The 27,456-nt window shown below is 35.4% G+C and overlaps 1 protein-coding gene across 10 annotated transcripts in view; it reads left to right on the top strand.

Annotated features, from left to right (window-relative positions):
* EXOC6 (exocyst complex component 6) overlaps window positions 1–27,456 on the top strand; it is an 88,616-nt gene that overhangs the window by 24,052 nt on the left and 37,108 nt on the right. For 2 of the 10 annotated variants that reach the window (XM_027647755.1, XM_027647760.1), the window contains exons 6-20: window positions 5,646–5,850; window positions 6,912–7,067; window positions 7,736–7,804; window positions 11,098–11,181; window positions 11,276–11,322; window positions 11,710–11,830; window positions 12,562–12,633; window positions 13,225–13,322; window positions 14,427–14,532; window positions 16,470–16,499; window positions 17,950–18,059; window positions 19,056–19,167; window positions 19,261–19,395; window positions 23,151–23,330; window positions 26,431–26,460. In XM_027647755.1, the coding sequence (XP_027503556.1) occupies window positions 5,646–5,850; window positions 6,912–7,067; window positions 7,736–7,804; window positions 11,098–11,181; window positions 11,276–11,322; window positions 11,710–11,830; window positions 12,562–12,633; window positions 13,225–13,322; window positions 14,427–14,532; window positions 16,470–16,499; window positions 17,950–18,059; window positions 19,056–19,167; window positions 19,261–19,395; window positions 23,151–23,330; window positions 26,431–26,460 (1,555 nt within the window). Of the gene's footprint in view, window positions 1–5,645; window positions 5,851–6,911; window positions 7,068–7,735; window positions 7,805–11,097; window positions 11,182–11,275; window positions 11,323–11,709; window positions 11,831–12,561; window positions 12,634–13,224; window positions 13,323–14,426; window positions 14,533–16,469; window positions 16,500–17,949; window positions 18,060–19,055; window positions 19,168–19,260; window positions 19,396–23,150; window positions 23,331–26,375; window positions 26,461–27,456 lie in introns of those variants that run through there. The other 8 variants (XM_027647756.1, XM_027647765.1, XM_027647761.1 and 5 more) reach the window with 6 other exon arrangements.

Raw genomic sequence — 27,456 nt, 5'->3', positions numbered from 1 at the left:
CCTTGGCACCACTGCAGTGAGCTCCTGCTAACAAGTCAGTCTGGACCAGTCTGTTTCCACTTGGAACTAGCTATGCATAGTCAGTTGTCTGCAGGGCTGCTTTGTAATCTAGATTTGCTTTTGAACTGTTTGTCTGGATTTCTGTTTCTGAGTAGCCTATACCTCCTGCTATACCACTGGACATCTGAAAACGCTCAGCAGCAGCCAGTGTGTGAGCAAATCAGCTCTAAAGCCTGTGTGCAGACATGTCCTAAATGCTTCAGATCAACTGTACGCATCAGATCAATCAACATTGCAGCAAATCTGATGCATCTTTGACAGTGATATATGTGCTACATGATACCTGTGCATGTTTGTTGTCTGGGAGGTCTTCTGTAGAAATATGAAGTTTAAGAACAACCTAATAGCTATGGCACTATACTGTCTCTTACAACAATTAAAACTTGTTGTATGTGAAGCAGTGTGATACGTCTCATCAGCTTGACTACCATACACTGTTTCCTCTGAATAGGACACTGGTTTGGCATCTGCTTAGAGTAGCTGGCAGCATGTTGTTGCAGTGTTCTTGGAGCAGCTCAGCAAAAAGACATGAACAGTCCAGTGCCCTTGCTACTCCAGTCAGAGAACAGACTGAACAGTGTCTGAATTGCACTGCTTCCCTTTGCAAGGTCTTCTGTGGAGTATGCTACATTTAGTGTGCTGAAAATATAGGAAGCACTGGGATTAAGGCCTGCATTCTGCCCTTCCTGTGCTCTGTCAGGCAAGGCAAGCAGCATCCTGGTTTTAGAATTCCAAGGGAAGTAATAGTTCCTGATGTCATCATGTAAAGGTCACTTAGGTGAGATGAAATTGCAGATGGCTTTTTTGGCGTTTTGACTCCATAGTTGCTAGTGGTTTTGTAGAGTCCACTGATGGTTGATGTGCTTCCTGAGAAACCATCGGTACTCCTTAAGTCTAGAACTAAATTTCTATTTTTTAAAATACTCAGATCTGATAATTTTCCTGTGGAAGGAGTCGCCAGACAGGAAGTCTTAAAAGTCAAAGGACTCGAATTGAGGGGTTTGGGCATGTCATTGTCATACCATAAAAAGATCTAAGGGAGAGGGGAGATTCCATAGCTTTGATGTACCATACCTTGAAATCACATGGAGTGCAGAAGGCTTAGGCTCTGCTGCAGGCTACTGCTCCGACTCAGATAACTCTTTCATTAGCTGTGCTACACTTACTACTTTGCCTGTGACTTACAATTCCCTATAATACAGCCTACAGGTGGCTATCCCATGGAGCTTGCAGGTAATTCAAATGGTAATTTCTCAGCAGGCAACAAATCTGAAGTGTGCGTGTATCCTGGCCTTTATCACTACTAAGAGACTGAGCAATAGCGAGGACATCCGTAGTGTCAGTGCAAAGACCTGATAGCCAATGTGTGAACATACAAGGAATTTCAAAACTGATCTTCCTAAGTTTTGCTGTGAAGCTTTCCTAGAAGAGTCAGAGAGAGGAGCATTCACAATCCCTGTCATAACAAAGCAACGAGGAATGTTTGTTTTAGGGAAAGACAATTTTTGTCATAAACCTTCACTGAGGTTTGTTAATGCAGCAAAGCTTTTGTTGGTCTTTTTTATAAGAAGACATCTTGATTTTCTCTGCTTGCAGCCTTTTAGAGTATGTTTTCATTATTCCATTTTCTTACAGTCTTACACCATGAATAAAACTCACAATTCTAATGTTTAAAGTAAGAGAAGGCAAAAGTATGAGTATCACATATGTTTGGGGGATAGTTGTTATAGGATAAAGATTAGAATTTCATTTCCTTTTCTCCATGGCAGACCTCTTTTAAGACAATGTAGGATTTTGGGTCTGGAATACATACTGGTTTGTGCAGAAGGAATGGAGGTTTACAGAGGAGTCCAAAAAGCCATCTGTTGGTGGCAACTTTTGGTCCTTACCAACATGGGTTACGTTTGAACTGATGACCTAGAGGTGAAAGGCTCTGTATCCTATTTATCTGTCTCCTGAGCCATGGATAACACAAGTTGACAAGAACTGTAGTTGTGAGAGGAAGTAACTGCAGAATCTGCTCTAAACAGACACAGTTGACTGGAAAGAGTCATGGAGGGTTTAAAGTCTTAACTGAGGAAACACAAAGGAGAGGTATGGTTTCTTCACTGCTCTCCAAACCGCCTAGTGGGGGCTATGCACTGAGACTGAACTACCTTGGTCTTTAATTTTAAGTCACAGATAAGATCATCCCACGTTTCATACAACTCTGTTACCATGGCCTTAGTGTTTGGATTTTGGTATGTATCTTGGGAGAAAGTTCCCAGTTGTTTCAAGTGATTGTGGTCAAAGTGTGGGAATTGTTAGAACTGGTGTTTTTGCAAGTCTTTTTCCACAGTATTACAAAAAGCCCAAACCCATCATACAACAAAAATAATTAAATAAGCCATTCTGCTAAGGTAGTTGCTTAATCTTCTTGAATCTACTGTGAGATGGACTAAAGAATGAGTATAATTTTCTGAATGAGCTCTTTGCCCTGAAAGACTTGGATTTGTTTTTTTGACCTTACTGTAAGCTTTCTTCCAAACTGTGGGAAAGACAAAGTTGATTAGTTATTTAGGTTACTGAATCTCACTGAGACAGTTATACAACCTTTCTCTGTAAACCCTCCAAGTGTCCAAATAAACCTTAAGACATAAAGGATGCAAATATGAGAAGTTAATATTTCATATGATTTGGTTCTACCCATGTGTGTATGGAAAGATATCAGAACAGATAAAACCATGGTAATTTGTTTGGGTTTTTTCTGCATTGTGTTGGAACCCTGTCAAAATGAAACACTGTCTCTTACCAGCTGCAAATCAATACTTCCCAGAGGTACCATGGATCTGGCAAAAAACCTCATCAAAATGTATATTTGCTACTGAACTGTCAGCTGCTTTCTTTGTCACCAGTCTCAACCCTTATTAGTTTGATAATTTCTGCTTTTAAAAAAATTTCCTACCACATGATTATTGACAAAAAAGGTATTCTACGGATATTGTTTTGTTTGGGTTTTTTTTTCCACACAGCAACTCATATCTGATTTGCAGAAATATTGAGATTTTGATTCACTTTACAGAAGTTTCAGAGTTAGTAGTGCCTTGATCTCAGTTCATGGTCCTTTTGGGGAAACTGATAAAATTGGTATGCTGGGGAAGTTTAAAAATGAGGTTTAGAGTTGTTAAGGCAGCTAGATGTACAAACAAATAAATACTTGTTCCTGTGATAAAAAGATTTCAATTGCAATTTCAATATATCATCTTCAGGATCTCTGTGAATGTGACTTTTCTGTAGTATTATTGAAAAATTCCAAGGAACTTTCTTCTACCAAATTTGTTTTGTAGAAATTTTTTTCATATTTACTCAGTGGAAATGTAGTAAGCAGGAATATGCAGTATTTACCTCTAAGAGAAGCACAAAAGTTGGAGAAAACTGCTGGTTTTTTTTCAAACTAAGTTTGTTTCCTTAATTAAAATAAAATGAGAATTTTGTCTCTCTTGTTTTTTTTAGTAGGAAATTTTGTGATATAACTGCACTTTTCTTTACTCAATAGACTTGTGTACAAATAAATTATTCTCAGTAAAATTCAGTCTTTGAATTGATCTTGCTCTTGTTCTATGTAACTTCTTGACCACTGTAGTTTAACTTGATGGGGCTTTTTTAGTAAGTTATGCTATTTCTCTTAACTGCCTCCAAAGACACTCTGCTGATAAAAATGTTAAAAGTTCTCTCTGTTATTTAAAACATAAAACTTTGTGTACATTAATGTAATGGTAATTTTATTTTAATTTTGGCTTTTTTTGTGTGTTGATGTTTCAAATTCTATACAGACCTGACTACTCTGTGCCTGGGACATTTTGTAAAGAATAACATGATGTGAAACACTAATATTCATCCTTGGGGGAAGGTGTTTGTTTGTTGTGGGTATTTGATTTATTTTTGTGTGTTTGAGTTTCCAGATCTCCTTCTTGCTAATTTTAGAAGGCTCCATTTTTATAGTTTGGAGTTATTAGTAAAGTCCATCCTACAATTTTTTCTGGTTCTGATGATGAGATGGATAAGTTCTGCTCAGTCCTATCATATCACTTCTATTGGTGTTTCAAAGTTGTGTCTTCAGTTTCAAAGCTTACATTATATATTTTGCATTGGGGAGCATATTCTTACAAGATTAGCTCAAAAGAATAGACGGAAGAATACCCTATTTATATGAAAAAAATAACTTTGAAGATACTTTGACTCATTTGTAGTCAAATGGTCAATCTTCACCTTATATGATTGATAATATGGGGTAGGAACTAATAATACTGTTGCAAAATCTTCAGTATTAAATCTGTGGAATGTTTTAAAATCAAAATATCCAAATGCATAATTCTATGAAATGATATGCAAAACTTTTTAATTTAAAACCTGACCTGCAGATGACCTTCAAATTAATAAGACTTTGGTGCTTTATCAGAACAGATGTTAAAAGAGCAAGGTCCTGAGCTCCATATATGTATAATTAGTAAGGGACTCTAGAATGGATTTAAAATGGATTATGTTAATTCTGATCTTAGAGACAGCAGTCAAAAACCTTCCAGATGAACTAACAGTGTTCTGATAAGCTGATCCGTATAATTTAAATAAAAACCTTTTATACAATTTTGATGCTATTATGGTTTTATTCCCCAGAAGTCTCACCATGTGGCACTCTCGGTCATTTGCTATTTAAAACAAAACAAAAACCACACACATAAACCCCCCAGACCTTTTCTTATGTGCAACATTCCTGTCACCTTATGTATATTTTATATAAACCAAGTATATAATAAACTAAAGCTCCTAATTTACACTTGAAATCTCTTTATTTACAGTCTTCTGAAAGCTGTTCTGTTCTGGAATAAAAGAAAGATCTTTCCCGTCCTCCAGCTATGCTGAGTCGTTAGCTTAGAAATGGCTTGATTGAGAAAATTCAAAACATTGTGTTAATTTCAGAATTGAACAAGAAGTCGTGACTCTAGTATTAGTAATTTGTTATTGCTTGTCTACTGAAGGAAGCCAGCAGCTTGAATTGTATTTCAGTTTGAAACTGTTTGCTCATTCATACATGTGTTTTCTGACTAAGGATGGTGGAAAGAGGGTGGGTGTAGGTGTGTATGTGTTCACATATACCTAAAGATGGCAGATACATACAGGCATGCTTTTTCAAGATTTTTCTCCTTGTGTGGTGCACATGTTGGGTGATTGGCAATTTGTGTTTCAGAAAAAAAATCAAATTAATAAAAAACCCTAACCAATTCAATCTAGAAGGGTAGATAAAGGTGAGACTTTAGTGTCTCCATTCTGCAGAATGCTCTGTGTGGTGTTGAGACTGTTGATCAGAACAGCTAATACCATAGGAGCCTACTTAAAATTTTTACTTGACTGAGTCACTCTGGCAGTTCACTGTTTTTTTCCAAACTAAAGCATTATATGGATGGTGTTTTGATTCTTACTTTTTCTAATAACAGAGTAATATCGTTAGATGCTTATTGATTGCATGTGTGATATTGATATCCTTTATTTCATAAATTAATTTATGAAGTTTTTATAAGCTACATAATTTTATTTTAATTTCTTTATAGATACTATTCTGCTTTAAAAACAATGGAACAGCTTGAAAATCTATATCTTCCTAGAGTTAGCCAATATCGGTTTTGCCAGATAATGATAGAAAATCTTCCAAAACTGCGTGAAGAAATAAAAGAAATATCCATGTCAGATCTAAAAGATTTCTTAGAAAGTATTCGAAAACATTCTGACAGAATTGGGGAGACTGCCATGAAGCAGGTAAGCCAACGTAACAGGATGATTTCAGTCCTGTTGTTTAGTGAAAATTTCAGTGTTGAATTATCCCAAAAGATTTGTCCAAGGGTTATAGTTATCACATAGACCTCTAAGTAAAGACGGAGAGCTTGCTAACATCTTGTGTAGTTTCTATCTGTGTCCTAGACAAGAAGTAGTTTCCTCCCTGGGAAAGGAAGGAGAAATGCTGTATATCTCAAGTTTCAAAAAATTGTGAGATACTTTGAGTAGTCAACTCCTGGACTGTCTGTAGCTCGGCAGCTACTGCACCAACCAGATGGCAAGGATGAATTAGACTAAAAGAAGTGTTGAGATACTACCTAGTTCTCTCTAAAATACTACTAATACAGAAGACTGAAGTAAAGCCAGGGGGAGACTGAGACAAGTGGAGGCCTTGTGTATTCCATCACAAAATAATCTGCCTCTTTAAAGCACTGGTACTGGGCAAGCTTTAAACCAGTTAATACTTCTAAAATTATTCAGAGCAAATAAAGTTTTCATTTCGCTTCTTGTTGGAGAGAATTCAGGTTGGGTTGCCATTTTGTCGTCTAGGGTTCTTGTAGAATGCTGCATTGATTATTATAAATGAAACTTAATTGCAAGATTGTGCCGTGTTACCTCGTTGCATTTCTTTTAATAGTGAGGACAATAAAGTGCCTTTGTCTTCTGCATCCGACTGCTCACTTAGGCTTAACTGAAGACAGAAAACAAATTGTTGGAAACTCTGTGATAACTGTACTTCATTTAAATGTTGATTCTCTGTTTGCAGTTTATGATCAGGAAAATTACAGATTGCTTATTTTATTTTTTCTGCCTTTAAAATTATATTCTGGAGATTAAGGAAAAACTGCAGAATTCACTATTGAACTCATTTATCATCCCAGATTGATTAAAGGCAAAATCATTGGTGTAGGCTGAGGGCACTCATCTTGCAGTTATACTGGTGTGTATTCAATGGCACCACCTGTTTTTCATGTCCTAGTGTATGCTCATCAGTGGTGAAATTTGAATTATGTCCTTCCTTATTGATTCTACTCTTAAAACAGGCACAGCAACAGAAGACCTTTAGTACCACTCTTCAGAAGCAGAATAATGTAAACTACGGTCGGAATATGCATTTAGGTAGAAGCAGAATTTCAGAATCCAAGAATGAAATGACATTGAAGCGAACATTTGAAGATGATGATGAACATGAAGAAGAGGTAACTTTGTTCTAAATCAGTACATCTTGTTTAAAGTGAATTTTTTAGGTTTATTTAACGAAACTTGCAGTACCCTGTCTGTACATTGTAGTTGTTAGTTATGAAGAATCGCAGAACACCTTCAGGGGACACCAGTCCAGAGCAGCATTTTAGGGTGAAAAAATAGGGCCAAAATATTATTTGTATTAATGCTAGCTTTAGCATCATGTTTGAGGACATTCAGATTGACAGAGCTTGCAATTATTCTGGAATTCAGTTGCAATTGATATTATGCATTACCTGCCCACTGTAAATGGTATGTGGCCCACTGGAATATTCTGCTATTGCTAAAGCCAGCCTTTTGGTGTTGAGGACGTGAGCTTGAGTTAGAACTTTCTCATCTGCCAAATACTTGCTATTCCTAAACTGAATGAAACAGTGAGCATTTAGACCTTTAAATCTGATGCTTTGAAACAGAGAAAGGAGTCTGGTGGTGTGACATAAATAAAATATAGTACTTGTAGTACGAAGGGAAGAGAGATTCAAGCAATTGATTTATTGTTTTGTGATAGAAACCATACATTTTTGAGTTCTTCTTACATAGGCAAGTTCTGTTGGCAATATATCACATTTTGCAAATTATATGTTTTTTATGTTTTATTACTCCTCTTTTTCCTTTCCTTCTTCAGGTTTTGACTGCCCAAGATCTTGTAGACTTTTCTCCAGTCTATAGGTGTTTGCACATCTACTCAGTTTTGGTATGTATTAAAGTCACCTCAAAAGGGTATTTAAATATTTGTAGTTGAATATTCGTTTTCACATTTTTCGCACTCTTAATAGTTCCCAAACATGCAAGCATACTGCTTCTAGGATTAGTAGTTCTGGATGAACCAGCTGAGATGGGTAGAGTAGGGATACACAGGCATGACTCCATGTTTTATATGCATAATAAAGGACACAGTAAGATGTTAATTACCTAAGTGTTTTTAAGTATATATGTAAAATATGCATATTTACCTCAATACTGGTATTGGCACTTCTGCAGTTCCTGCAAGTGTTCCGTGTTACCCAAATGTTTGGATCAATATTACAAAACATAGCAATATTCATTCTTAATCTTGTGGAAATCAGAACAGTAGAGAAAAATAGGAAACAAAATCTGGGGATTCTGACAGTGTGTTCAGGCAGATTAAATAGGATTCGATGACAGAGACACAATAACCTATTTTAATTTCTGTAAAAGAGATTCAGTGCACAAACTGACAAGGATGAAAACTTTTTTTGGGAAACATGCTATCAAATTATTTGCTATTTTCTCATCTTTCCTATATCTCAATTACTTTTGAAGTCAGATTTCTCATAGAATATAAGTATCAATGACTTAAGTCAAGATGATGTACCTGTGAGTATTGCTAATCCTACAATCTCAGCTGGACTGGTTTCAAGCATTCAGGCTGGGTTATCTTCTTTCTATGGAATCCTTGCAGCTGTGTTACATGAAAGCTTATATATTGAAATACTGTTTAGAATGTTATTTCCAAACAAAACTGTCAGTAATTATTCAACTCAATGAAAGATCGGGAGGGACAGAAAGACAGGCTGCCAAAGCTATTGAAAGAGTGGACTATTTCTTCTTACAGAAAACAAAGTGTGAAATAACATATAAAAAAGAATGTGTAAAGTTAAACATACCAGTGACAACATCTGCTTATCCTTTCTTTAGTATAATAAAGGAACAGAAAATAAAGTCGATAGATGGCATTTAAAAGTGATATATAATTATGTTTTTCACTTTGACAAGGATCCCAGTGTTGGATCTTTGACCCAAGGATATGCTTTTTGGGTTTGCACAGCAACTTTACCAAGTTCCAAATTTATGGGAGACAGAAAACAAGTTGGAGTGCTCTCTGACATTGGAAAGGGTTGTTACTGTCTTCAGGACAGGACTTCTGGATTTCCTGCTAACATCATCTAATTAGTTGTGCATTAACCACTTCTTGGAGTTCTCATTTATCTTGTGTTTCAAACCATCCCTTTTGAGTTTAGAGAACTTAATGATGACAGCAGAGGAGGGGAGTTGATACCAGGTGGCTGTTCGTTACATTTCTATAACAAGGACTTACCTCGCAGCAAATGTTATGGTCTTAATGAATCCTGTCTCTGCTACAAAATTGTAGAAAATATTCTATTTTTATGGAGGACCGAAGTTTTTTACTCTGCTTCTTCATATTGAAGAAGAAAGCACAATTTTTATATACCTCAGGATACTACATAGCTTGGGATTCCAACCTGGTGATGACAAGATAAATGCATACCAAACGTAGACTGTATTTATTGATGAGTAGCCTTTCTTTAAACTAGAAACTTCTGAGCAATATACATAAAGATCTGTGCTGTCTATTTAAATTCTGGTGAAAATACCCTTATCCCTTAGGCATGTAATGTTACCTTTTAGTGAAACGCAGTATCATTGTTAAATAAATGTATCTATGTAGTGAAACAGCACTTGATATATTAGCAATATTCCTAGAATTTATAACCAAATATAAACTGATTTATTGTCTCTGTTGATATAAAGTCATGAATTTTTGGAAACTGGGCAAAACAAATGCTTTGCTTTGGCATATTTTATCTTGCCTAGGCTTTGCTTATTCAGTGAGTGAATCATCAAGGTTGTTACTATATTCTGCTGATTGCTTTAGCACATCTGTTTCAGACAGTTGTTATCCCTGAATTGTTGATCTTGACTGCATAGTATAGCATGGTCTGTAAATAATGGTAAGATATTTTACATCTCCACTTGTGGTGTGGATTTGAGAAGAGCAGCTACCCTTTTCACTTGAGAAGCTCGTGTCGGGACTGGGTAGAGATTTGACACTGACAGTAGAAGTCAACAATCTGACAACTGCATTGAATATTTGGGCTGGAGATGAATGGTTAGTGTGTCTGATCAGTACGTGTTTGTATGAATTAGAGCACACTGTGTAAAGTTCTGCTGCAACAAACAGTGTTCTAATACATTTGCATCTTGGTTTCAAGTGGATTTTTTTTTTGTTTTTAAGATAATTCTCTCTGTTACTTTGAGATTTTCTTAGGTTAGCATTATTTCTAAATATCATGAAGTGTTCATTATGATCTCAATGTAAACTTTCTTTGTTATATCTTATAAGGGAGTTAGGTAAGTAGTGTTAGCTTAGTAGTATAAAATGTCTAATAATTTGATTTGGAGATTTTTTGGAAGACCAAGAAAGGGAATTCTAAATAGCACTGGTCTAATAATAGGCTCATAAAGTAAAAACAAACCTTAAAAATGCTAAGTTGCGTTATTCTGCTTGCAGACAAATTACTTTGGGTTCAGTAGGTAGATGATGAGTCAATGTAGCACTGATTTCAAATGGACAGATGGTTTCTACTGAGTGGTCATCTTAATGAGATAAGTAGGATGTCACTTGAATTCCTCACAGTATAATCTTTAGGCACAGAAGGTTTTGTATTTTTGAGGATCATGATAAGAGAAAAATCCAAGTCCACACTCATAAATCCAAAGAGAATAAGGAAATATTCAATAAAACTCATATTTGTTTTTTCTTAGGTAAAGCTAGTGCAGGCAGTGTTCAGATGTGTCATATATTCAGAGAAACATTTTTGTAACAATGTAGTTACTTTCTTGAATAACCTAGAGAAATATTTTAGGAGACTATGAGTTTCAGTTATAGGGTAATAGCTAATATACCTTATCTATAAATATTAGTATACTCTGAAAGCTGTAGCTGAAAAACAGACATACTGTTTAAAATCCATATTGCTTGACAAAATATAGGCACGAGCAAAATTTCTACTTACAGTACAGGCTTTTGGCTACTTTATAGGAAAAGGTAATTTCTGCGTATTTCATTCATGCAAAACTTTGCTGCTGACAGCTGGAGGTTTATATATGGAATACATGCAAAATATGTGCTGAGTTTAAGAGAATTCTACCCTGAAATTAAAAAGTGCCTTTTTCATACTGAAACAATGTTCTTGTTTTAACTACTTTTTACTCTTTTTCTAGGGTGATGGAGAAATATTTGAAAATTACTACAGAAAGCAAAGAAGGAAACAAGCACGATTAGTTCTGCAGCCACAGTCAAGCATGGTAATCAATTTTTATTTTTTTCGCATTGACTTAAGTTGTAGCTAATGCTTAGTGGTATTTTTGTTTCTAAACTTGTTTCCTTTTCCACTGAAAGCATGAAACAGTAGAAGGCTATAGAAGATACTTCAGCCAAATTGTAGGGTAAGTTTTATAAATAAAAATTTATTTCAGTTTTAATCTGTTGATGCTTTATTCACTCTGTGTTCTTTCATTGTCTGAAGACTTTCTTCTGCAAGATTCAGTTACTGCACAAATTGTGTGGGTGATTGTTGCTGGATCTGAGTAGAGAAGAGCATCCGTATCCTACCAGCCCTGTGCCCTACAAGGACACTTCAGAATCCTGGATTCCAGAGGGGATGAAACAAACTGTTTCACATTTTGACTTCATTCTGGGCAAAATTGAACACCAAACCTACCCAAGTGTCACTGCTCCAGTGGGGAAGGGTTTGACTGTGCTTGTGTGTGAAGAGTAGAATTTGCTCTAATATTAGCAAACAACTGAATAATATAAGCATTGGTTTTTTTTAGTTTCTTTGTAGTAGAAGACCACATTTTACATGTAACCCAAGGATTGGTAACTAGAACATATACTGATGAACTCTGGAACATGGCCCTTTCCAAGATTGTTGCTGTTCTTAGAACACATTCAGTAAGTGAGAAGTCTTATCAGTATTGCAGTTTAAATCCTCTTACTTCAAAGCTCTGTGTATTTAAAGCTGGGATAGCAACAAAGTGAAAAATTACACCTATCTCATGTTTTATTTTTCTTGTGATTAAAAATTTCTCAGATTTGGGAGGGAGCCTGCCAAGCTTTTGTTTTTCCCCACAGTATCAGGCTGTGATCCGCAGCCATGGGCTATTTGCATAATCCTCCACTGATTTACAACTCACTGGGTCTTCCAAACCTTCTCTTAGTCCAGCAGTTTAGAATATGCAGAGTTAATCTGCTGTTATTATTGCAATCCTTCCTCATTAGTCTCAACTGACCTCTTCATTAGATCAGATTGAATAGTTCAGCACTGAAAGCACCACCAGGAAATAGTTCCTAATTATCATTCCAAATGCAATGTTTCCAAAATAAACTCCACCAGCAAACCCCTTGGAGCTCTCTCTTCAATGCTATAGTAGTGTTATGTTTATGTTGAAGAAAAGGTATTAGAAAAATTCTATGTTAGCTCGGTATTTCAGTACATTCGAATCTCATATTTTAGTTTACTTTTTCTGAACTTTTATACTATTGTTAACTCATATGAACTAAGTAAGGACAAGTGAGTCTGGTTTTTTTACTAAGGCTGGAGAGTTTAACCTGTGCTACTGTTCTTTGAAAATATGTCTCATATTTTAAATCCTCTTAACAAAAACAGAATTTCTCGCTTTCAGTCATATTGCACTGATCCTGATCTTGTTCTGGAATTGAAGAATCTCATTGTAGTATTTGCTGATACTTTGCAGGTACATACTGTATTACTATTTTAACTGAAATTCCTGTAGTCAAATTTTAACTTTATGTAAGTGCAATGTTTGTGTTTTCATGAATCATATATGCAAATCAAACCCAAAATTACACAGTAGTGTTTAAAAATATATGTATTTCTTGCCTTAGTTCCTCCTTTTCAGTATTATAAACTGAATGTATGCATTCTGGGTTATCCAGCTAGCATCAGTTATTCATGTCTGGGCAAAATTAGTGTTTTGTAATTTATGTATATTTTTGTCTTTTACAAATACTTTACATCTCATCTTAAACAAGAACCGCATTTCAGTTATCGTTAACTCTTTAGGTGAGAGACCAGGTGAACATCATTGGCAAGTATTCTTGCAATGTTTAACAAAGAGAAGTGGGGCAAATTTCCAAATGCATAGGATAAATTATTTGGTAAAAATTTGATATATAAACTTACAGTGGTGTGCTTAAAGTACTACAATTTGTTTTATAGAAGTGACAAGATTGAGTAATAAGTCCCATCTCAGAGTCCTGAAGTGCTATGATGGGAGTTGAATGTATTAGTTCTTGAACTATCCCCCTTAATTTTTATACCTTAGGGCTATGGTTTTCCTGTGAACCGACTATTTGATCTTTTATTCGAGATAAGAGACCAGTACAATGAAACACTTCTTAAAAAGTGGTCTGGATTGTTCAGGTTAGTATATCAAAATAATTGTGTCTTTTGTATTGCATCTATTGTTTTTGTCTAGCTTCAAGTTTTTATGATATAGTATATAATTCTGGAAGAATTTATTAATTCAAGTGTTGTGTATGAATTTCAGTTTGGATATATATTCAGTTTGGAGATATTCATCACATGTGACTAATGTTTAGGGAAAGAGACATCAAATACTGCTTCTATAGTTAATGGAGAGAAGGAAGGTCTCCAAAGGGACATTACTGGAGAAATATGCAGGAGAGAGGCATCTGTTTCTCTTCATTAGGAACATAATAATTCTAATCTATTACAATAGGGCTTTAGGTTCCTTATTTATCTAGTCTTAATGTTTACAGTTAGCTGATATGCATATCTCCCTGACAAACTACTGATATTGCCAGTATATCTTCATGGTTTTTTAATGCACATTAATTTCCACCTATTCCTTGGAATTCTTTGATTAAGTTTTAAACCCGGGAATACATCGGTCTGAGACTGTGCTCCAAAGCGTATTTGTAGATAGGGTGTGATGTCTAAACGTGCATAAATTGTTTACCATAAAGTTTGTTACATTGTATTACAGAAAACCTTAACATTAAATTGACCACTTAAGGTTCTTGAGCTCCCCACTCGTCTAATATAGTCATTTGACTAGTAGGGAAGTCCAGAGGGCACTCAAACTGTGCTGTGCCATAGGCCTGGTTAAGTTCTGAATCATCTCCACTGGCTCAATGTAGCTCTGGTGCCCAAGTGAGACACTCGGAATATCGGCATTAGTGTAGGAAGCTGTGGGTTACCATAATTAATAACTATATTATGGTTTACTCTGGAGTGTACTAGTTGATCTAAGGTTCCTCTGATGTATTATGCACATATTAAAACACTTCTAGGTGTTTTTTAATCTGTGATTAGACACAGATTAAAGAGTTAGCATATATAAGGTACTTTCGAAGTAATATTTGGGATGTGCTAAATTCTTAAAACTTCTTGAAGATGCACACATAAGTGTGGTAGTAAAATTTATATTCATTTACATGTTTTAACATCAGAAAATACTGTAAATTGCATGTCAAATTTTTTTTCACTTTGCTAATTCATCAGGGATATTTTTGAAGCAGACAACTACAGCCCTATTCCTGTAGCAAATGAAGAGGAGTACAAAATAGTTATAAGCAAATTTCCTTTTCAAGATCCAGAACTTGATAAGGTAAGGAGAAGTCTTATGTTATTCAAGTTTGTGGAAATCCAGTTAAGGACACTTGGGACAGTAATGATTTTTATAATTAAAAAGCAATTAAACTTGGGAAAGCTAGGTAGATTAAGAGGCTAAATCACCTTCTTTGTGCATAATTATCTAGTCATAAATAAATATGAAAATGAAAGCTTTAGTCATTTACTCTGATGTTTGAGTGAATAATGAAACCCATTGTTTTGTAAACAAATTAATAATACGGTTTAATTGATAAAGTCTTTATGTAATGATAATACAATTTGTCTTTAATTAGTTAAATTTTGTTGCAACTCATTGGGTTTAGTAACTCAGTATGTGCTGTAGTGTTGCAAAAATACATGTAGAACAGGGATCAGAGACAGCAACTTCTGTATTTCACTTTTAAGTTTAATTATTTTTTGTGTGGGGCAAAATAAACGTGAAGAGACTGTAAATAATTCTGCTGTAGTAGCATTCCAGTAGAATGTCCTTTTGTAGCCTCAGCCATTCTTTCACTACAAACTCTTTTCACAGAAAGGTGATTAATATGTTTTGCTATTCAAGTATGGTTTTGGTAATACCAATAAAGAAATAAGAGGCTCATGATGGAGTCTGTGGAGAAGAACTAAATCTAAGAACAACCTGATGGTGGGAGTAACTGTTGTAGGGGAAAGCTGTTTTATACACAATCCATTGCTAAAGATACCTGCTAAAATAAAAAGCTATTCTAAGTTTGTGGTTCAGCAGGGATTTGCCAGGCAAATGTAACAGCTGCCTGTCATTAATACAGTGTTACTGTAAAGATGAAAAACTAAAGTAGGTTTTTATGCTGATTTTTGAATGAGACTCCAGAGGGCTTCCTGGATGCTTTCCTCCATCAAATTCATTTACTTATCCATTATAATACTCAAATAAGATAAACAGAATAACATATTTTGCTAATAATTGAGGACATTTTTAATTTGTACTAAATGATTTTATCTACTAGTTACATATATACATGATTAATACAAAGCTTTGTCTTTTTTTTTCCCACCAAAAAGGAAATGTATTCTCTGTACTCAACAATTTTCAGTCTGGTTTATGATACAGAGAGTCATTTCTATTTCATAGAGATTTCTATTTCATTGGAGATATTTTACAGGCAGAATCTCACTGATTCTTAGTTTTTGGGCTGATGAGCTTGAGAGTAAAGCTGGGAATCAGGTTGGATTCTGTTCTCAACTCTATCATTAACCAGCTGCCTGGTGCTAGTAGTCACTTCACATCTCTCTGTCACTGTTAATTCATCTTTAAAGGAGGGAAAACTTTTTTTAATGTATCTCTGAAAAGAGCTTTGAAACCTGTATGTAATTAGAAATAAGACTGGTGGGGTTTTTTGTGTGTCCTAGCAATTTTTGAATCGATTTAGTTTACTTCAGTCAAATGTAGTGAAGGGGCAGAAGTCTCTGTGATAATTTGAGTTGGTAAAAGTTTTGTTGACTAGACAGAAGAAGAGAGGAGAAAGATTCCTTAAGTATCCTTGTTGAAAGACTACAGTGTTACCTTGGGTGATTAGGTAGCAGGGGATCCACATGGAGGGGAAACTTTATAAGTGCTCCAACATCACTTCTCTTGATTACTGTTTATAATTGCATCCACTTGATACCTCTCTGTTGTTACTTCAGACTGTAAGACACTGGGAGATCCTGTTGTGAGGGTTAATTCAATCTACATTTTGATGTTAAAAATAATAAAATAAAGATGTATAAGTTCAGGCTAGTCACTGAAAGAGCTATGTAGTTGATAGAAATAGACACCCCAGAGGGCTGTCCACTTGATGCATCTCTGATGCCTTTTACAGATTATGGGAAATTTCACCTTTGAAAATGTCTGTTTCTCTCAATTTATTATAAAGAGACAAATGTGAGCTTGTGTCTCATTTTTGACTGTAGGTTAGGAAGAAGCACCCTCACATTTTACAGGTAAGTTTATAAGAGGTGCTTACAGCACATTAGGCAGAATTATGACCACAATCTATTAGATATTTAACATAGCATAAATAGGTAGTATAGATATTTAACATTTATTTAACATAAATCCAATCTGACTGAACAAAATAGTCTTGTCTGTACTGTTTAGATCGATTATGGCAAACTATCATGGTTTGATTATATAATTTAATTTTATTCCTTGTTCTGTATTCAGGAGTGAAACAATTGGTTGTAGCTCTGTTGGGTTTTTTCCCTTGCTTCCTGCTCTAGTGATCAAATAGAAAGTGGTGTGTCCTCCTGTATTGACCAGATACTGTAGAGGATAAAGAACTGCAAATCTTTGAATATAGGAATATCGAAACTCAAGTCCTGCTGACAGAATATTGTGATGAGCTGAAATAGTTGTATGTAGTAGCATTTGTTTTATTTGTAAATATTAATTTCTTAAATCAGATAAACACATATTTGGAGTAAATTTTATTGTTAAAAAAATGTTTGCTATTGTTATTTGTTGGCGCAAAAGCCTGGCTTACATCACATATTTGTCACACCACCTAATCTTAGATAAGAGTATGGTTAGGAGAATGTCAGGGTAATCTGTTTTACCTTGGGGTTTTTTTAATAAAGAAGTTGAGCTGTTGTTGATTGATGCTTTTTTTTAAGAGAAACTGAATTCTTCAGGGATGATACCAGTTGATTATTTTTCTCATGCACTAGTCAGAGTGAGTAAATAGAGTAAACAGAAAAGTAATTTTTTTTTGCAGATTTCAAAAATTCTGTATGCAATGCAGAATTACCTATTTGGTATGTGTAGATTTAATTGAATATGTTTATTTTTTTTCTCTCAAATACAATATCAGCTTTCAAATTGAAGTAAGAAGCATAATTTTATTATTACAGAATATGGTATTTCCTGCATGTTAATCCAGATTCCTGAAAATAATTCAAACTGCTTTGGTTTTGTGAACCATCAAAAAAAAAAAAAATGTTTAAGCATTCCCAAGATACTTGGAAAATCCCAGAAGTATTGAACTTCTCAAACTTGTTTTTGCACTGCTTTATTTCGAAGAAGAATCTTTTCATTTATGAACCTCTTATCCCATTTACTTCTATCTTGTTCATTCAGATTAAAAAGTTTAAGACCTATTTTTTAATGTATTTTTGTAAATTGCTTTCTAGAGGGGAATCTTAAATTAAATAGTCTCCAAACTTTATTGTAATTTAAAGAAGTGATAAAGTTCTATTTTGCTTGTAAGCCATTCAAACAGATCTAGAAGTTAGCTCAATGCATACCAGTGTTTGTATTTGATGAAAATCACAAAATGTTAAGGTAGATTAAAATGTTGATAGTGTTAAGTGGCTTTCTTATTGTTGTGTTTAGTACCAAGCTCTCTTGGAATCAGTTTTAGGTGTAAGATAGTATGATCTTTTATTTTCACAGCAGTCCTTTCCAAAGAAGCTTCCAATGTCTCAGTCAGTGCCTCAGATTTATATGCAGGTCAAGGAATTTATTTATGCAAGCCTTAAGTTTTCGGAGTCACTTCACCGCAGGTGAGCTTGGAGTATCAGGAATGTGACTGTAAGGTAACCTGTAACTTTCAGGTGACCCAAACATATATACTAAAATGAAAATACATGTTCTTGTGTACTTGCTTCCTGTGCTTGTTTCATAATTTGCATATATAATTGTTTGTATTTTTCTATGATTCCCAATGTTATAGTATATATTTCATGTATATATATGCCTTACAATTTGTGTATGGGTGGAAGTAGCTGGGTATGGTAAACAGTCTAAAGGACTGCTGGGGTTTTTTAAACAGTATTGACTGGTTTGAATAATCTAGGGAATTTATTTATTTAACATAGCATGTAAAGATTGAAAAGTATACTTTGATACTGACCATTTCAGAAACAATTGTTTAGTGTCCCTGATTATTTACGAGTCTTTCCCTTCTCAGTGATTTGAGTTTCCTTAGCAATGATTTTTCCTGAAACAAAATGTGGTGTCTGCATCTCTTTCCCTCTTCTATCCCACCTTTTTCTGACCCATTTCCTTTCCTCTTCTGGCTTTCAAAAGCTTAGTTTTAATTACATAAAATAGAATTAATAGATCTGAAATCTGGAAGGTATTCGTGGCCGTCACCCACTTCTGCACTGTTAAAGATGTAAATTGCTCCCTTTCACACATTCTTAATTGATACTGTTTATAATTTACACGTACTAATGAGCACATGTTGACCTCCTTAGTAACTCATTAAAACCCACAAATTACTCTTTACGAACTGCTGTGTCAATAAACATGTCCAAAATCTAAAAATAACAGATTTTGCTTCAGTGTTGAAATTCAGTTAATGGATTTTTGGTAAGTAAAAGAGGTGTTCTGTCTGTTAGATCACAGAAAACTTGGAGCAACCAGAATTTAAATGCACGTAGGGAATTCTTAACATGAAAAGTTCCCTTTACAGGGAAAAAATTAAAATTATTAAGTATTGCTGTCAAAATTTTGCCATGCACAGCATAGTTATAAAAATAATCCTTTTTTTTCAGCTCAACAGAAATAGATGATATGCTCAGAAAATCTACAAATTTGCTGCTTACAAGAACCCTAAGTAGTTGTTTACAGAATCTAATTAAAAAACCTCATATAGGTTTAACAGAGGTAAGTTTTAAAACCTGTATTCTGAGACTCTTACCATTTACAGAATCGAATGATACAAAAAGGATTTTGACAAAAATTTTTTGTCTCTTGTAGCTTGTTCAAATCATCATAAACACAACACACTTGGAACAAGCCTGTAAATACCTTGAGGATTTTATATCTAACATTACAAATATTTCACAACTGACTGTTCACACTGCAAGACTTTATGGACTTTCTACATTTAAGGTATAGTACATGGTATCCATTACATGACTGGATCTGAAAAGTTATGTCAAAATCACTGTAAATGAAGCATTTTAAAACAAAAGGGTGTGAGAGCAAAGTGTGCATTCTCATTTTTGTCTTAAAATAATTCTGAACTCTTAAGCATTCAGTTCTAACACTGAGCAGATAAACACTGTTTTTATGTTATTGGTATGACCTGGAATATGTCAGTATGTGAGAAGCCTCAATACTGTCTTTCAAATGAATTTTTTATTAAGTTATGAAATTAAAATCTAAGCTTAACTTCACAAGAAGTTTTTAATAGATTAAGCTCCAATTTATGTAATATCTCCCTTTTCCTGAATGGAATCAAGCAAACAGCTAGCTTACTCTAAAATATTTGTATCTCTTTGATTTTATTCTACAGTAAAAATATTTTGTGGTGTATTTTCAAATGATATAATTATTAATATAAAAGAAGTATTAAGAATGTGCTACAAAGCACAAGTTATTCTATGATAATTTTAAAATTTATGTTTTATTTACATGTCCTGTATAGACACAATAATAGTTGTTAAACAATCACTGGAAATTTCCCTGTTTCTAATATACGGCAACTGCTTATCTGCATGAGCTGTGTTTTCTGTGATGCTTTTCAGAAAGGATGGAAGTGCTTAAACTTATATCTCAAAAAATTAAATCTTAAGTGATGTATATTTAGCATAGACAATTGCCATTTCATCATTTAGCATGTCAACATTTGTAATCTGAGAACAAAATAATCCTAAAATAAAAAATTATTTAGTTTTCTTTCTATATATGGCTCCTCATCTCATTAGTAGATGAAGTAGTTCTTGCATATATATATATAACAAAAGCTTCATGAGTTAAGGACCAGGAGAGATCACTTCCTGATCACTGTCGTGATGTGGGGATCACAGACTCCAAGTGGGGATATTGATTACATTTATTACTAACAGAATCAGAGCAGGAGAATGAGAAGTAAAATAAATCTTAAAAACACTTCCCTCCATCCCTCCCTCCTTCCAAGTTCTACCTCCTCCCCCTTCAGCATTACAGGGAGATGGGGAATGGGGATTATGGTCAGTTCTTGTTTCTACCTCTGCTCAGGGAGAGGAGTCCTTTCCCTGTTTCCTGTGGGGTCCCTCCCATGGGAGACAGTCCTTCACAAACTTCTCCAGCATGAGTCCATCCCACAGGCAACAGTTCTTCACAAACTGCTGCGATGTGGGTCATTTTTCCATGGGGTGCAGTCCTTCAGACACAGCCTGCTCCAGCTTGGGTCCCCCACAGGACCACAAGTCCTACCAGGGAACACCTGTTCCAGTGTGGGCTGCTCTCCCCACAGGCTGCAGGTCCTTGCCAGGACCCTGCTCCAGCATGGGCCTCCCATGGGCTCACAGCCTCCTTTGTGCATCCACCTGCTCCAGTGTGTCTTCTCCACAGGCTGCAGGGGGTCTCTGCACCCTGACGGTCCTCTTTGGGCTGCAGGGGCACAGCTGCTCCACCATGATCTGCACCACGGGCTGCAGGGCCTTTGCTCTGGCACCTGGAGCACCTCCTGCTCCTCCTTCTGCACTGACTCTGCTCTTCTCTGGCTGCAGTTTTCATCTGCCCAATAACTTCTTTTTCCTTCTTAAACATGTTGTCACAGAGATGTTACTGTCATTCCTGATGGGCTCGGCTTTGGCCAGTGGCGGGTCCGTCCTGGAGCCGACCGGCATCGGCTCTGTTGGACATGGGGGAAGCTTCTGGCAGCTTCTCACAGAAGCCACCTCTGTAGGCCCCCCCGCTGCCAAAACCTGGCCACAGAAATCCAGTATGTATTGGAGGGATTAACTGAATTCTGTATCTGTGCTTAGTATCTATGCAGTTCAGAAGAATATGGGATGAATGCTGACAACCAAGATTTTTTATTTTATATGGTTTCTCTCCTGTCTACTTTGCTGGAAAACTTGTTAGCGCAGTGTTCTCCAATTAAAGTAGAGAATTCTTTTCTTGTTAATCCCCCCTTTTTTTTTCCTCTCTATTGTAATGAAAAACTGCTCACAGTTTCTCACCTGGGCTCTCAGAGAGTTTGGTATGTTCTACTGTTATTAAATTCATATCCTGGTGGCAAATTGTGTCACCTCCATTCTTTCTGAGTGGTCAAAAATCTCCTTTTATTAGCGGCATTGATCACATTTACATTCCATGAGATGAACTCTTAAGTGCATCTACACTGCATTTTTTTAAAAACAGAAGGACTAGTCTTCCCATCACCAGTAAATCATTTTAACTGTTAAGGGTTATACAATCACTCCACGAATGACTTAGTTTTTAAACAAAAAAACCCAAACCCAAACAAACAAAAAATTGAAGGAATTTTGCTAAGCTGAAGCAGATGTATTTGCAAGCCCCATCATTACAGATTGTTGAAACTGAGGTCTCATTGTTAATTAGAAACTTTAAATATAGATTAGTTAAAGCTTTCTTAGTCATGACCATCTACAAAATTGTGGATGTCAACATATTCCTTTGACATGTTAACAGGTTGCCAGATTCTTGTATGTTGGATTGGGAGAGCCGTTCAGTGGAGGCTTTTACAAGTTGTTTTGACAGTAAAAATGCAATTTTTAGGGAATCATACTTTTGTATTTATTCATGGCAGGGCCACACGCTTTCTTGCTTGCTCCTGAAGTGCCTCATAGCCTGGGGCCTGACTTAAGACTAAATTTGGCACATTCAATGTAAAAGCACCTGTAAGCTCAGATAAATGTAAATGTTTTTATTTTTTCTTTTTGCCTTTCATATTTACACTTTTCTGAATTGCCATGTTTTTTGGACTGCTTTTTCCTAGAAGAAAGTAGTGATGGGAGTTTCATCTGCTTTTTTGTTGCTTCGGTATATCCAGCCTATTTTAACTCTCTAAAAATCTCAAGCAACTGATCTGTTTGCTTTAAATCAAATGTCTTACTTGAATTATTGCTCTGTATTGGTGAAGAAAGTTTCATGCTGTGCCCAAATTAGAAAGACATTGAGAAACTTTAAACTCCAGACTGGCAAAAGCACACTTTTCCAGCAACACAAATGTACCAAGCATCTGCGCACAGATCCCATTGGATCTCTGAAGGTATCCCCTACACAAGTGAAGCAGATTGTTAGCAGTGTGAACTCAGTTGGCAGTAAATGCAGGACTTCACTGTTCCAAAAAGTAGAATCCATTGTGTGGCAGAACAAAAAGTAGGGGTAGGGGGAAGTTCTGAATCATGGTGTATGATGATCAGGATATTTAAAGGAGTATAAAAAATTATGAGTATTCTTCAGATGTGCAGCTTTAAGGCATTATTACATAAAAATCATGATTGCTGGGCCTCTGTCCATAAAAGATAAAATTACTAGGTTCTTTTATTATTTTCTTTATAAAAGAAGACAAATAAACTTTGTGTCAGGGTTTGTAAGGCTGAATAAAAGGTGGTTGTTGTGAAGAGAGTAAAGAATTTGCTTTGTTTCCAAATTCAGATTAACTTCATTTGTCTGAGAACTTAGATTCTTCTGTAGGCATGTTATTTTATAAACACTCACAGTATGCATTATGCGAGTATTTTAAAAACCACAGCCCCAGACTTACTGTAAGACAACGTTAAAATGCTGATTTAAATAAAATATTTTTAATCTAAGAAAAACACAAGACTTGAGTTTTGTTGATGGATATAGTTTTATCTGCATTTAATAATATTTTAGAATTCTGACAGTTGCACATGATTTTTTTTTAGGATGCAAGACATGCTGCAGAAGGAGAAATATATACAAAACTTAACCAAAAAATAGATGAATTTATTCAGATTGCTGATTATGACTGGACAATGTCTGAATCAGATGGAAGAGCCAGTGGATACTTAATGGACCTAATTAACTTTTTAAGAAGCACATTTCAAGTTTTTACTCATTTACCTGTAAGTGTTCAAAATTAAATTTAATTTCAAACTATTTCAGCATAATTTTATTTTAATACATGAAGGTTTTGAGGATAGATATGGTTTTTGAATTGTGCATATACTGGCAAGATGTATTTTTAATTTTTTTTTCAGCACAGGAATATTGTCATATGTGTTTCAGTATATTGGTGATGGTTACCCATGGGAATACAAAGAAAATACTTACAAATACTTTAGTAATATTGTTACCAACAACTAATTTACGAATAATGTGAGAACTCATGCAGTTTTGTAGAGCATCAGATGGACTTTTTAGTTAAGCATCTTGGTTTTGTGTTTACGTGCACTGATTCAAACAATGCAGAATTGGTGCTAATCCTGCATTTGTGCATCAGATTATGGAGGTCTTGTATTCTCCAAGGTTTTTAGCTAAATAGTTTTGATCATAAGAAGTCATTTGATTCTAGTGAACTGAGCTTCCTTGAAATAAATCTTTGTTCGTATTCAAATACATCCTGTGTTATTTTGTCCCAACAAAAAGGGTACTGTTAACTTGTCTTATGCATGAATTGTTACATTCTGTTGTCTGATTTCCCCTTGCTTTAAGACAAAAAAGACTACTTCCAGTTTGGTTTATCATCGTAATAGTTTATAGCTTTATAGGTTGGGAGTGACTTCAGTAAGTCATTCAAGCTACATCTGCTTTTCATCAGCTTGTCCTTGGTTGCTACAGTCACACTGATGTCTGAGTGCTTTGCCCACATGCAATGCTTGTAAAGAATAAGTCCTCGAGGCATAGAATGTTTTGAGGCTTCAGACTGGAAATAGTCTGAATAATAATTTCTTTATGTGCACAGCAAGGTTTTGAGGTTGCTGGCATAGTGGGCTTATCTGGTCTTCCAGATTATATTTGAAGAGGCTGTGATTCTTCAATCTCCTGTTCTTTTAACTGACTCAAAGACATAACCCACCCAAAACATATCATGTGATATTGACTGTGTTGTGTGAGGCATGTGCTTCTGTGCCAAATCAGTGGAGCGGTTTTTGATACAGAATAAATTTGTTAGATAGTTAATTTCATAATAACTTAGTATACAAAGCAGTGTGAACGAAAAGCACTGCTCCTCAGTGGTTATGTGCATATCATAGTTAAGGGATGTGAAGTTTGTAGAGCAGGATGTACAGACACCTGCCAGGAATGCACGCTGCCATAAAGTTGTTCAGAAATGAGCCACAGACAAAAACAAGTAATGTGTTAAGAGGGATGGAAAGAAGCAGCTGTGGCATTAGGACTTAAAGATTGTGGAAAGAGTAGAAATATGTGCCTGGGGGCACCAGTCAGCCTTTGGAGAAAGGTAGTTCCTGTGAAGAGGCTATTCTCTAATTTCAAACTCCAGTCAGGTACCAGGCAGGATGTAGAACTATATGGACAACTAATCTGCTCTGGCTAGAGGTTTCTTGTAATTTTTTACTTATCTTGCATCTCGTTTCCTATCCTACCTTGGCCAGTTGTAGAAACATACAGTCCTATGGATGTTGTGTGTGAGCTGTGGAGTTTATATTAAAATGAGTACACAGTTGCATTATGGTAATTCTGGTTAGACTTGTAAGTTACTTTCATTAAGAGAAAATTTATAGTAAAACCATTTTCAAAGATTAGCCCAGAACTAGGTTCCATAGCTCATTAAAATAGTAAGTGCTTTGGAGTGCTAAACTAAGCTAGATTCTCCTATGCCATAATTAAGATTTGGAATAATTTTAGAATTAATTTTCATCAATGGATTATTCCAATAATGTCACTGTGTCATTTCCATAATAATTTTTATATGGCTGGCAGAAACATTCCTCTGCTCCAGATAGTTTGTCAGAACTTTTATCTAATTAGAAATCGAAGAACAAAAGTCCTAGCCACTGGCCATAATTCTAGTGAGGAAAAGAGTGGGACAAGTAGAAGAATCTCTTCTGTTCTACCTTAGCATACCTGATGGTGTTAGAGGGCATTGTGCCAGGGCTGGGGACAGTGTGGCTGGTTGGCCACACTAGTTCTCTGCAGTCACACTCAAGGGTCTTTCTCTTTGGTATTGTTTCAAATGCTACTCTTCTTGTAGAACTGTTAAAATATGTTCTTTAACAATTTTTTTTGCTGTGATTCATTTGGCTCCTGTTGGTAGAATGTCGTTTTATTTCAGCTGTGTGTGTAAGCTGTGTAAATGCACAGGATGCGTCTCCTTTTGTGCTTCCATGTGGGGCTCTACTAAAGTATTTCTGTACCAATGTAGGCACAACTTTTCAATAATACATCTTACGTTGTGTATCTGTTTTATGCAATTTGTATTATTTTTATTGGAATGTTAGAGTTTTAAATCAGGTAGGCTATGATCTCAACTCTGCTGAACCTGCACACAAAATGACACAACTTAGTTGGAGTCTGACATCTCTGTTGAATCATGGGAAATGTCTTGTGTCTCCAAAGCTTTTCCCCCCCCCTTCTCTTAAGTTTTTCATGTTAGTTTTCTCCTCTGTGTTTGTTTACTGTAATTAGGAAGCAATATTGGAAAAGAAAATAGCTTTATTCCACCCTAGAGTTATATTGCCATTAGATTTATGTTAAAATTTTTTAATGAGTCATGTTACATTTAGATTCTTACTATCCTCGGCCATTCTAAGTCTTGCTTGAACAAAATATGTTAATGGCATACAGATAACCTCTGTAAACAAAGGTGGTAAACGTGGCATATATTTTTTAATGTAAGAGTTTTGGAATATGTTCTTTCTTGTAATGAAAACTTTCTGGAAGGGCATTTCCACAGACACTTTGTCATTTGAAGTTTGCTACTTTGATATTTTGGCATACAGTTCCTTATTACAGAAAAAGGTATTATTGCCAGATTAGTAGTATTTAAATTATAATCTCTTTGTTATGCCTCAACAAAATACTGTGTAAATTCACAGGTTTAAAAAAAATAATTTAAGGAATTCTGTAGCTATAATTGTTCTTTTTGTAAGATTTTTCTTACCTGTTATTGCTACCAATTTTTTATTCTTTTTTTTTTTTTTTTGAAGTTGACAGTACATCTTAATTTTTTTGTTTTGATTGCCTTACTGGTTTCCTTCTCAGAATAACAACAATGACCATGCAGCTATGTCGGTAAGTAGATGCAAGATGAAGAAAAAGCATGTGAACAGAAAAACTATGAACTGCCTGCAGGCTTATTGCTTCAATTTTTAATCATTTAATAAAAAGACCCTTTCTGTTTTGCTGATGACTTGCTGTGTACCTTGTGTGGTTGCATGCAGGGATCGAGTTAATGGCTAACATTGGGCTTTCATACACTGGGACAGACAGCAGGAGTCCTAAAAACCTTGCAGAAGGTTGATGGGATGTGTCTTGCATCCCAAATGAGGTAATTTAGAGGAGACTATTAGACCTTTTGAAAGAGGGGTCAGGTATCAAAATACAACCATGAGACATGCATACAGAATAAGGGTAGAGTGATAGAGCTGAATAAAGAATCAGCAAAAGTTCCATCCTTTCTCTGCTACCTCTGCCTGGGGTCAAAGGAATGTGTGTGCTGGTGTTCTTTATTTGCTTTTTTAAAATTTTTTAAAGAAGATGATGCATTGCATTTAAGAATTCTTCCATCCCCTGATTATTTTCATGTCATTTTTTTTTTATATAAGGAGTTAATTTTGATTTGGCATAAGCATTGCCATGATAATGAAAGTGATGAAGTTAATATTACTAAATTATCAAAATCTGGAGAATGGATCTAGCAGTGGGGTCCCAAGTTGTTAGGATCCTAGAGCACAGGAGTTACAAGTGGAGTTATGGAGGTCAAGTATTTAGCCTGTTAAATAGAAGACTGAAGACAGATCTAGTGGCAGCCTACAACCTCTTGAAGAACAAAAACAAAACTGATGGAGCCAAACTCTTCTTGGTAGGACTGACAAATTCACACGTGGCTATGGTCACAGATAGAAGCTCAGGAGGTGAAGCTTCAATATTAGAGCAAAGGTTTGCATGAAGAGAGTGGTGTGGTATTGAAGGAGTTTACAGAGAGACACTGTTGAATTCCCATCCTTGGTGATTTTGAAGCCTTAGTGAGGAAAAAGGACAATGGACCTGAACGAGTGGCAATAGTCC

The sequence above is a fragment of the Corapipo altera genome, unplaced genomic scaffold, assembly GCF_003945725.1.
Source record: "Corapipo altera isolate COAL_440 unplaced genomic scaffold, ASM394572v1 56, whole genome shotgun sequence".
NCBI classification, from domain to species: domain Eukaryota; kingdom Metazoa; phylum Chordata; class Aves; order Passeriformes; family Pipridae; genus Corapipo; species Corapipo altera.
The sequence above is the reverse complement of the archived record's forward strand: the minus strand, read 5'-3'. Positions and strand labels throughout refer to the sequence as shown.